At 35.3% G+C, this 12690-nt stretch overlaps 1 protein-coding gene across 1 annotated transcript in view; it reads left to right on the top strand.

The window, feature by feature from the left end:
• The window catches only part of LOC145249029 (zinc finger protein ZPR1-like), a 79398-nt gene that overhangs the window by 19468 nt on the left and 47240 nt on the right, over positions 1–12690 (top strand). The window contains exon 4 of the mRNA XM_080110887.1: positions 7772–7856. Within this exon, the coding sequence (XP_079967013.1) occupies positions 7772–7856 (85 nt within the window). The remainder of the gene's footprint in view (positions 1–7771; positions 7857–12690) is intronic.

Raw genomic sequence — 12690 nt, 5'->3', positions numbered from 1 at the left:
GTATTTTGTCTAGTTTATTATTTATAACACCTTTTCCCAAACTTACCATGTTAAAGAGAGTGTCGGGCGCCATTTGGAATTTTCCAATACATCGGTAAACACTGCATGTTTTTCGAGCTGAATAAACATTGAATAAAAACACGAAAAATATATCCAGTTAGGTAGAAAAGTAAAATACAAACCCAAGTGCTCAATAAATACTGAAGTAGAGCAGGGTGTACTTTTTATTTGTTTTTCCATATCAATAATATATTGCTACACATTCATGAGCATGTCTCAGTCAGTTCGTTACCAGTAACTAGAGACACATTTCAATATTGATTCTTTTTTGGTCTGATGAAATGTTGTCCCCAAATTGGGATTCCACTGAAACATGTATGCAGATATGTAACTAATAATGTTTGTATACCAGTTGTGTTCTGCATTGAGCACTCTTTAATAATCACGAGTTTACTTGGCTTTAAATTTAGGAAACCAATATATACAGCCATTATGCATAGATATATATATATATATATATATATATATATATATATATATATATAAATTGCTCCGACGAACTGCAAACACTTGTACCCCCTCAACATAAATACTCCCAACAAGCAGCAAAATCCCACCCCTTCTCAGTAGAGATCCCTAAATGTAAGAGAGCCTTCTACTCCAGTATTTTCTTCCCCAGAACCGCTAGACTTTGGAATTCCCTTCCAGGTTCCTGCTTCCCCAACTGTACTGACATGCAGAAGTTCAAGTGTAATGTGAACCGACATCTTGCTGCCCAACTCCCTACATAGTACCTCTGTAGCTTATGTCCCTGATAGTAGCCCCCTACATCAAAGTGGAAATGTCCCTTGTTTGGGGTGAAAATGTAATAAAAAAAATTTTTTAAATAAAAATATACATGTATATAACAAAGCGAAAATGTATGTGTGTATGTATGTACGCTTTTTGTGTATGTCCACAAAAGGCTTCTTTCAGAGAAGCGCTTGCTCGGTTCACAACTTAAAACTTTTTATATCATCTATAAATTGTAATATCTCAGAGTTATCCACGGAGCTCGCCTGCCTATTTAATTTTATTGACTTTCAAACGTTAATTATTCCACATTTCCCGCATCGGCACACGTTACATTCGGTTTTCGTTATAAAAAAAAGCGAAACTCGACTCTAATCACAGGCCGAAAGCCAGTTGTCTCAAGAGAGCTAAGTAACGTTTGTTCAATGTCGACTTCGTCATATCAGACGGTAGCTTTCATTTCGCTCCTCCTAATAAACAGGGAGCGGGTTTTTAAAAACAAACAAACCGATTTATTCACCTCATTCAAAACTGTCCCACACAAAATGTTTACTGCTGAATACCTATCGCCGTCACGTCAATCAAAAACGCGCACCTGTTTTTTTTTTAACACTTTACTATTTTCCAACTGCGCGTTGTGAAGGCTTCGTTTTTTTTTTTTTCACATTTTCGGGGTTTTTTCACATACCCCGAAAAACACCCGGGCAGCGCCGGGTACCCCTCGCTAGTCTCTATATATAAAAGCGAAAATGTATGTATGTGTGTATGTTTGTGTGTCTGCTAAAAACTTTCGACAGACACAACAAAAATTCACAAACTTAGTATCATATCGAACATCCATCCTTCGCTCAAAAAATATCGAAAAATTGGCTAAAAACGTTCATTTTTTTTCACCCCAAAATCAACAATTTTCGACAGGGGGAGGAGGTCAACAAAAACAGCCCTCTCGACCAGTTCTACGCATGCGTCAGATGACGTCATGACCTGATTTACTTCAAATAGTTGAAAAACGGAACAAATTTCATGTACGTCACGTTAGGTCAGTTGATTAGCACGTTGGTTCATTATCTAAACGTTTTGGGTTCGAATTGTGGTGTGAGATGTCTTCTTTTTTTTTTTTTGATTTTTTAAATTTAAATATTGAACCAGTGTTATTTAAGCCATTTTTCACGTAACGTTTGTTTTTCTGTTTTTGTTTTTTTTTTACTTCGCTTATCTACCCCCGACCATACACCCAAAAACACTCGGGTACCCACCGATTTTTTAAATTTTAATATCAAAACAGGCTTATTTAAGCCATTTTTCACGTGTTCGTTTTCTGTTTTCATCGTTCGTTTGCCTTACGTTAGTTTTTTTTGTGTTTTTTTCCCCGCTGAAGTGTTAACGTTGTTTTCTTTTTTTACTTCGCTTATAACAAACAAACCTATGTCGTCGTAACGCTCGACAACTTCCGGCCGCACACCTGTCAATTTGGTTCTAAAATAAATTCAAACATCTTTCACTAACTCATTCTGGCTGGCCGATTTTATTTTCAAACTTCGCCTCAGGGCTTCGGGTTCGATCCTTCTCCCCCCCCCCCCCCGGGTTCTTTTTTATTTAACACCACACGCACCTACAAACACCCGGGCAACGCCGGGTACCCCCGCTAGTCTATATATATAAAAGCGAAAATGTATTTGTGTGTTTCGCAAAAACTTTCGACACAGGCCACGGATTTTTGCCAGAGAGGTATCATTTTAAAGCTCGAACCTCCGGTCGACAAATATCGAAAAATTGGGCAAAAACAGTCATTCCTTTATCCTTATTAATTCATTTATTCTTTGCCCCCCCCCCCCTACATACACACCTCCAACACTGTCTTTTTCTTGGGTGAAGGGGGTTTGTTTTTCCGATTTTTTTAAAAGAAGTTTTACGTTCGTTGGTTGTTTTATTTATTTGGGGTTTTCCGATATTTTAAGAAGTTCTTTACCAACCCCCCCCCCCCCGCTACACACACACACACACACACCTCCAAACACCCGCGCAACACCGTGTACCCCCGCTAGTACTTTCTAACAAAAACCGTCCTCTCATGACGAGATCAGTTCTACGCATGCGTCAGACGATGTCATGACCTGATTTAGTTTAAATATTTGAAGAACTGACACAATTTCATGTGTGTTGTGTTAGCAGCTCAGTTGGTTAGAGCGTTGGGTCATTATCTAAACGTTTTGGGTTCGAATTGTGGTGTGATATGTCTTTATTTTTTTTTTTCGATTTTTTAAATTTTAATATTGAAGCAGTGTTATTTAAGCCATTTTTCACGTAACATTCATTTTTCTGTTTTTTTGTTTTTTTTTACTTTGCTTATTCTTAGGTTTTCATTAGCACACCCACCCCCGACCGACCACACACACCCAAAAACACCTGAGTACCCACCGATTTTTTTTAATTTTAATATCGAAACAGGCTTATTTAAGCCATTTTTAACGTGTTTTCTTGGTTTTTGGGTTTTTATTTTTCAGATTTTTTTAAAGCAGTTTTAACGTTCGTTTTTCTGTTTTCTTTTTCCATCACATTCGTGTTTTCTTTTTTTGTTTTTACGATTTTTACATTTAACATCGTTCATTTGCCTTACGTTAGTTTTTTTTTTTTGTGTGTTTTTTTTTAAATTTTTTAAAGTTTTAACATTTTTTTTTATATAAAATATTTAAAAATATTTACTTCACTCATTCTTATGTTTTGATTACCCCCCCCACCCCCGCCCGAGCACACACACCTCTAAACACCCGGGCAATGCCGGGTACCCCCTGCTAGTATCAAGAAGCAAAGATGTGTATGATAAAGTCACCTCCTCATCAACAGAGGCGGGGCCACAGGGGGGGAAACCTATACATGCTTACACCATTTCGCATAGAGCTACCAAATTTGGCAGGATAACTCACCATGGGGAGAAGTAGGTTATGATGGGTTACACTGCTCAATCCCATCAACGGAGATGGTGCCCCAGGGGAGGTCACTTATTGTTGCGTTGTGTGCACTCAGTCTATATAACTGCGTGGACAAAATGGTCGCCGGACAAGTTTACCGACGAGTGTATATTTTGAATGACAACTAAAAGACTCGACTGTTTACAAAAGAACCCGAGTTTATTTTCAACAATCTTTCTTTACACTTTTGTCGGTTGTCATTGACTCCACTAGCGAGGAGAGAGAGTGTTGTTAGAGATAGATGGCGTGGCGGGGGGGTGTTGACAGATGACAGGCTCGTTCTCTCCGCGTCGGCCACTTCTCTCCTGAAAACCAAAACATCTTTGTTTATATTGATATCGGTCACGTTTCTCTAGCCAGCTGCGAATGTCAATTGCATTCCGATCTGGTTATGAAATATTTGTTGATGTTATTATTTTCGATTGTAGGCCAATTTCCTTTTGTTTGTTTGGCCTTGAAACATAACCGCGTTCTAAAATGTGTGTCACTAGCTCAGGTGACGCTCGTGCAACATTCCATGTTGTCATGGTTGAAACGTGACCCTCATATCACGTTCTTGGCTTGCCTCTCCGATTTCTTCAGCCTGTCCCCTTATTATACAACATTATAACTGGGAACCCTATGCATACTCACACCGTTTGGTTTACACTTGTAGAGTTACCAAATATGTCAGGGTAACCCACCGAGTACTTCTGCTAGTATATATACATCTATATATATAAAAGCGAAAATGTATGTATGTGTGTTCGCTTTTTGTGTATGTCTACAAAAGGCTTTTTTGGCCGTGATTCTTGGTTGGCTCGCTCCTTCTTAAAACTTTTTATATGCTGTCTAAATAATAATATCTACGTCTAAGGAACTCGGGTCGCAGCTATCTTTAATTTAACCGACTTTTACAAGCTATTTTCGAGATATTTTTTTGATCGCCCATAGTGGGGAAAACAGAAACTGGCTTCCAGCGCAAAACTAGGACAAACATCACGCGACTTAACGTTCTCACACCTGTTAATTTCGCTTTATAAATGTCAACTTAACACACTTATCAATTCATCTATTCATGTGGTTGAAATGGTTAGGTCGCAGGGTTTTTTTTTTTCCATTTCCTTTCCACCTCCGCGTCAAAGGTTCAGGGTTCAAGCCTACCTTTCTACTAAAACTTTTTTTTTTCTTTTATACCTCCAAACACCCGGCCAACGTTTTATCTTTTTTTTTAAAACAGGGTTGTTTTGATCTACCTCCCCACCACACACCTCCAAACACCAGGGCAATGCCGGGTACCCCCTGCTAGTATATATATGAGAATTAATTTTGATTATTTGGACTACTATTCTCTATTGGAATGTTATTCACACAAAGTTATGGCCAATTTAATCTCTAATCTTCTTCAGGTATATCTTACCAAGTTTGTGAATCTTTTTGTTAGACTCTGGAATCTACATGGAATTCTTTATTTAATCCATGGGGTAGGATGCTCCTGTTCTGTCAGCTATGACCTGGTAGAATCTTAAATAATTTGCAATTGTATTCTTAGTATCGCCAAGAATGAGGATTGTCTTCAACCTCCAGAAGAGTGTTACTTACAATTGAATTTTACCGACTTATTATTACATAATATGTGGGTGAGTATATATATATATATATATATATATATATATATATATATATATATATATATATTGTGGTTTTTATGTATTTATAATTAAGGGTTCCCATATTGTCTTATTAATAATAAAAACATTAACTCTTTACCCCCAGAATTTTTTTTTATGCAATAAATAAATTAATTTATGTTCGTTTTGACTCAAGGAAAAAGGATAAAAAAATTTAAAAAATCACCAAATTGTTGAACCATGCATAGACCAGTTGAGCTGCCAAGCCATAAGTTAGTTCTTTCGCCAGAATTCTTGTAAACTGGTACAACAGAAGCAATTTTTCAACAGTCAGGAAAGCAAGATTCATTAAGGCATTTGTTGTAGAGTTTGGAGAGAACTGGAGCAACCTCAACGGAGCATGTTTTTAACAGTATAGAAGGGATAAGATCAGGCCCACATGCCTCAAGTGTAATGTAAACAAACATCTAGTTGCCCGACTCCCTGAATAGTATCCCTGCAAATCTGATCCCAAATAGTAGTCCTTCATGAATAAGTGGCCCTGTGTCTTGTTGGGGTGAAACGTCAGTAAATAAATTAAAAAAAAAAAGAAATATTTCCTATACAGGAGCTTTTTTTAAAAGAAGACTTGAAAATACGATTCAGCAGTAAAGGGTTAAAAGTGATATGAAAGATTCTCAAGTTCAACATGATATGCCTGAAGAAGGTCTGAAGTTACATCAACCGAAACGTTGCGCGAATAACGGTTAAAATGCGGGCAGTAGACATCTAGTTCAAAAAGTTATAGTGTTATTTTGTACAATATATTTATCCTGCTGGTCCAGTATATATCTACAGTACCTGTTGAACAGTTTGAATCACTTGTAACTTGTTGAAATTAATCTTCTTGTTACATCCCTCTGCCTGTTCTACAAATACTTTAATGGTGAATGCTCTGACGAACAGCAAGCACCTGTATCTCCCCGACGTAACTACCCCCGACAAACCCGACAAGCTACTAAGTCTCATCCCTTTACAGTAGAGATCCCTAGGTGCAAGAAAGCCTTTTACTCCAATAGTTTCTTCCCCAGAACTGCGGGTCTTTGGAACTCCCTTCCGGGATTCTGCTTTCCCAATGATACTGATATGCAGAAGCTCAAGTGTAATGTTAACAAACATCTTTCTACTCATCTCCCTTCATAATGACCCCACTAATTAAGTCCCTGATAGTAGCCCCCTGCTTCAAAGTGGCACTGTGCCTTGTTTGGGGTGAAAATTGAATAAAAAAAAAAATAAATAAAATAATATAAAAGCGAAAATGCATGTATGCATGTATGTATGTATGTATGTATGTATGCTTTTCCTCAATGTCCATAAAAGGCTTCTTTCAGAGAAGTGCTCGCTCGCTTCACAACTTCTTAAAACTTTTTATATCATCTATAAATTGTAATATCTCACACTTAACCACGGAGCTCGCCTGTCTATTTAATTTTATTGACTTTCAAACGTTAATTATTCCACATTTCCCACATCGGCACACGTTGCATTCGGTTTTCGGTATAAACAAAAAGCGAAACTCGACTCTAATCACTGGCTGAAAGCCAGTGGTCTCTAGAGAGCTAAGTAACGTTTGGTCAATGTCGACTTCGTCATATCAGACGGTAGCTTTCATTTCGAGACGAGACGCTCCCCCTAATAAACAGGGAGCGGGTTTTTAAAAACAAACAAACCGATTTATTGACCTCATTAAAAATTGTTCCGCACAAAATGCTAACTGCTGAATACCTATCGCCGTCACGTCAATCAAAAACGCGCACCTGTTTTTTTTTTTCACACTTTACTATTTTCCAACTGCGCGTCGTCAAGGCTTCGTTTTTTTTTTTTTTCACAGGCACCTGTTTTTTTTCACATTTCGGGTTTTTTTCACACACACCTACAAACACCCGAACAACGCCGGGTACCCCTCGCTAGTATAAAATAATACAATAAAATAAATTCTAAAACTAAGGAAAAATGAAAAAATCTTAGATTTAGATCACATCCAGTTTATGATTAACACAAAATGTTTCTATAAATTGAAATAACAAGAAAAATGAATGTGAGTTCATTATATAAATATTACCTTTCAATCTGATTCACCTTCAAGGAAAACTGACGTACAACTGCGTCATACTGTGTGTGCTATACCCTCACTGGGTCAGAAGAAAGTACTGGGAGGGACGAAAAGAAATAAGTTGCCAACTAGGAATTATGAACACTTAAGCAAAATTGATAAAACACCCCATGGGACTAATGCTGGGTTAAACGAGCCAAGTGTATGGTCGTGGTTTCAAAATATCAATTCTTGTTTTGTTCTTTGAGATTTTCAGTTTTTTTTCTTGACCGATTCCTTTTGATTTTGTTTTTTCCTTTTTCCCTCAGGATTTGAATCGTCAGGTGATTCAGAGTGAAACGGCAAAAATTAACATTCCCGATTTAGAATTTGAAATTCCTCCATCGAAAGGCGGTAAATTCTCTTTCATTTATTTTTTCTTTGGTTGTCTTCGGATCCAATACACTCGTTTTCTTGTGCATCCAACAGTTGCCCCCCCCCCCGCCACAGAAGAGATGTTGCGATCCTGTCTCTGCTTTATTGTTATTTTCATGGCAAGTGCTCAGCTGAGCTTCAATCTATGGTCCCCCCTCGCCAAACTTTCACAAAAAAATCCCATCTAGCCAAAACCACTATCAATAATTTCCCACACTCTTTATCTGTATCTAAACCTAAATGTAGATTTCATGAACAAAGCTTCTTTCTTAGAACTGCACATCTGTGGAACTCTCTTCCGATTGCCTACTTTCCAGCTGACTACAATCTGATTGTCTTCAAGTCCAATGTAAACAAGTTCTTGATGGATCGTCCCCCTAAGTAATCCAATTTACAAAATTCCCACTACTTATGTTTACTATACTATAATCACATTGACTAATGTATACTCATTAACCTTTATCCTCGAATGGCCTCCGGGCCTTGATAAGTGGTGATTCCTGTGTAAAAAAAAAAAATTATGAATGTTTTTCTCCATGACACAAGTTTTTTGGGGTTTTTTTTCACAAATTTCAGCAACACTGTTTTTATTTTCATGTTATAGTCAGATAACATACTTCTTAATTTCCGGCATAGCTCTACCAGAAATGGTGACAAGTCAAATCAGTTCCTTCATTTCTTTTTTTTCTTGTATGCCTATAAATTGTTATTTTGGTTTTAATAATTTTATTTTTATACTTTCATAAACCTATATTTATTATATAAATTCAAATAAAATCTTTTATTTTTAAAATTCAAACATTAGCTTTTATTTTTATAATTTCATAAACATATTTCTTATAAAATTTCAAATAAAATAAAAACTTATGTTTTTAATTTTATTATTAAAAGTGCAAATGAAAAGTAACTATTAGTTTATCCGTATATTTTTGTTAATTTTTATTGTATACTTTTCAATGTCCTTTTCTATTTTATTTCGATAAATCGCTTCACAAGAAATACTGAAGACCAATAAAAGCAAAGGAACTGATTTGCTTTGTCACTGCTTCCGGTAGCAAACACACCAAAAGTTAGGAAGTATGTTAGCTGACTATAACCATGTCTCCTATTTTTTTTATTTCACATGAATAGATCAGAAAGGATTGTAAATTGCATTGCTATGACAACTGAACTCCTACATTCATGACCGGAAAGTTTTCTCTCTCTGACAGTGTGAGAGTAAAAAAGTACCCCCTTATCGCAGAGGTGTCATTGAATTCCTTCATGCAGAAAAAAATTGAACTTCTCAACATTCACCGGCACCCATTCAACATTTACAAAGCTGACACAGTTGATATCAGCACAGTTAGGAGATGGGTTTGTCGATTTCAGAATGGCAACAGAGATGTGAGTGGCAAAGTGCACTCTGGACTTTTAGAACAGAGGAATCAAAAGAGGTTGGCAAAAATTGAGAATGGTGGTGACTATGTGGAAAAATAAATTCAGGAGCACAAAAGGTCGCTCGTTTTAAATAGTATCGTTCCTGTTTTCATAGCTTTTCATCATTTTAGTTTTTTAGTCAAAAAATAGGAGGCCTTACTTCTGGAACGACCCTTATATATATATATATATATATATATATATATATATATATATATTCCGAGGATAATAGTGTTTAACCGAACAAACAAGTTTTTTAACACTTCAACACACCAGAAGTTAGGAAGTATGTTAGCTGACTAAAACCGTTTTCCAAGTACTTACAAATGACTGCTTATCAAGGCACAAATGCCACTCAAGGATAACGGTTATTAAATTTGTCTGGTATGACATTTTTTGGCTCATGTACATGCAAAGAAACTGGAAACATAGAGCAAGACATGTAGAAAAATATATAAAAATACAAAAAAAAATATCAAGTATAGTAAAAACAAATTGTAAGAGAATTAAAAAATGCAGCAATTGTTGTATATTGTAAAAAAAATGTAAAAAATAAGTTAAAATTGAATGAAATTCATGTTTAGTATATTTATTTATACTCTTTTAGTTTAATATTTGCATTTGTCTATTTACTTTATTCTCTCTCTCTCTCTCTCTCTATATATATATATATATATGTTATATTCCAAAATTCATGATGTTGACCATCTTATAATTTATTCCTTTATCTGTTTCGTAGCGCAAAATCACTCAATTATTATATCAATCAGTGAATCTATTATACCCTTAACTCATCAGAAAAAATAGCAACGATCAATCCATCAAAAGGAAATGAAATGTGATTTGACTTTGTCGGATTTTTACTGATGAGTTAAGGGCATAATAGATTCACTGATTGATATAATAATTAAGTGATTGATTTTGCGCTATGAAACAGATACTGTCAAGAACTGTATAAGTCAACTGAATTAAAGGAATAAATTATAAGATGGTCAACATCATGAATTTTGGAATATAACTTTTTGTCATTTATTCACTATATTGCTCTGTAATTACATTGAGCTTCTTATATAAGGATTGATATATAATAAGAAAATATATTTCTACAGATATATATATATATTTGAAATTGGTATATTTAGGCAGCATTTTTTCATTCAAGCAAATATTATTAAATGCAACGGAGACACTTTGCTTTATGACTCTTTTTTCTTTTTTTCTTTTTTTTTCGATTTTCCAGATAATCTTTTTTATATCAAAATCAAAAATATTAATAAAACCTCCATAGTTTTTGCTGTCACACGAATCATCTTCAGGTGTTGAAGTAAAAGTCCGAAGGATAGAAAATGAGAATTAAAAGTGAAAACTAAAATATACAGTAAACGACAATAAGTTAAAATCTATAGAGTCGATGATAAGTCGATTAAAAATAAAGGTCGATAAAAAATTTGAGTATTAAAATCAACAAGTTCATGAACGCCGTTAACAAAGTCCGTCCACTATGAACTACGCAAGACATTTTAGAATGTTACTGCTTTTTTTGAATGCAATATCATTTATTGCGGGTTGAAGGGTTCTAATATATGACGCTTCAAGAATTTTTAATTTTTTAATATTATTTTCATGTTGTATAATTTTTATGTTGACAACATAAAAATTATACAACATGAAAAAATGAAAAACGAGGACCTTTCTAAGATTGGAGTGGGGGGGGCAGTTATATTCTTTTATCAAATGTTTATATATAGCACGAGTATAATTTAGATGCATGGTTATTTGCTGGGACAACATGTGTATTATTTCCAGAGTTACATTCTCCCAAGGAGCATTTAAATTTATACACTACATTGGTTTGTTCCAACGTTTTTATAGCCGGTGATGAGTTGTTTCTAATCACAGGGTTTTGTGTTCTAAACTTCTTGTAGTAAATAATAAATTTAATTTTAGAGTTACTGTCAATAGCCGTCAAGTATCTACGTATGATATTTTTGATTGCATTTTCTTCGATTCTGAAGTTAGGTGCTGTTTAATTTTGAATGGAGTTTGTATTAAACATTAAAAAATTAAAAATTCTTGAAGCAATTTTGGGTTTAAACATTTGAAATTTTACAAAAATGGTATTTAGACATGCAGCAAGCTTTTTAATCAGTTTTTGGTAAAAAAATTTGGCTGCCAAAAGATCAAAGTTGAAAGAGTTGACCTTTGCAGACTCTACCAAACTCCTCTGCCAATTTTGGTTCTAAGCACTTAAAATTTTAGATTTAGGTTACCTGGACATGAGTCAAACATTTTAATATATATATATATATATTGGAAGTTTTTTAACCTTTAAAACTATACAAAAAACTATTTTTTTTTATCAGTAAGTCATTTAATAACCTGCAATCAATGCATCAACTTGCTCTCTTGAATTCACTATCGTATTAATGGTAATTTAAGGGATCATCAGTTGTTTACCATGAAACACTGCTTCGGGAATTATATATATATATATATATATATATATATATATATGCACATAAAGTTATGGACAGTACATAGTGCCTGAGCAAAGCTGGGCTGAACTGCTAGTAGTAATATAAAAATACTTATCGCAAGTAAGCTGCGCAGAAACGTTTCTGTTTCATTTGGGTCGTTAACTTGGCTGAGTGGCTTCTTTTCACTTGATTCGATCCATTCCCAATACTTCTGTTAACCTATGTTTTAGGTTCCGCTTGATGTTATCAATCCACCTCTTTCTAGCTCAACCTCTTCTGATGATGTTCGTCTATCGCTTGCGAAGATGACGATGATCATGCAATTCTTCTCTGGGTTCAAAGATTACTTGTTACACTGATTCGAGCTTTCAAGTATTTTCTGCATGGTGGATACCAGTGGGATAATTCTGTATCAGAGATGTTGACTACTGTCTTTTCTAATGTCGCGTTTTCCTTTACGAATTCAGCAATTGTAGCCCCTTTGTGAGTTGCAGCATATCAGGAACATTTGCAGTTTTTTCCATGAGTTTGAATACAAACCGAACTGTTTGAGGGAGACCTTCGAGTTGTCCTTGAACCATTTCTGCTGCCCTTCTGTTCATCATAAACAACCTGTTTTGGAAACTTTGTGTCAGGCATGTGGCATATATGACGTGCCCAATTCACCTGGCACTGCTGTTACATGCTGTGTACAGATGGAAGGTTTCACCGTGCTAGAACCTTAGTGTCTGGTATCTTGTTTCGCCACTTGAGTTCTACAAACTCCATGGACATCAAAGTTAATTGGCCAATTTTCAACTGCTATGTGTTGGATGTGGCCAAACCATCTCAGTCTATTCCAGCCTAGGGTCTCATCTATTGAATTAATGTCAAGCCTGGATGTCAACTCATTGAAAGGGGTTCAATCAATAAGCTTT

This window comes from Euprymna scolopes, chromosome 27, assembly GCF_053919585.1.
Source record: "Euprymna scolopes isolate OS-2025 chromosome 27, ASM5391958v1, whole genome shotgun sequence".
NCBI lineage: Eukaryota > Metazoa > Mollusca > Cephalopoda > Sepiida > Sepiolidae > Euprymna > Euprymna scolopes.
The sequence above is the reverse complement of the archived record's forward strand: the minus strand, read 5'-3'. Positions and strand labels throughout refer to the sequence as shown.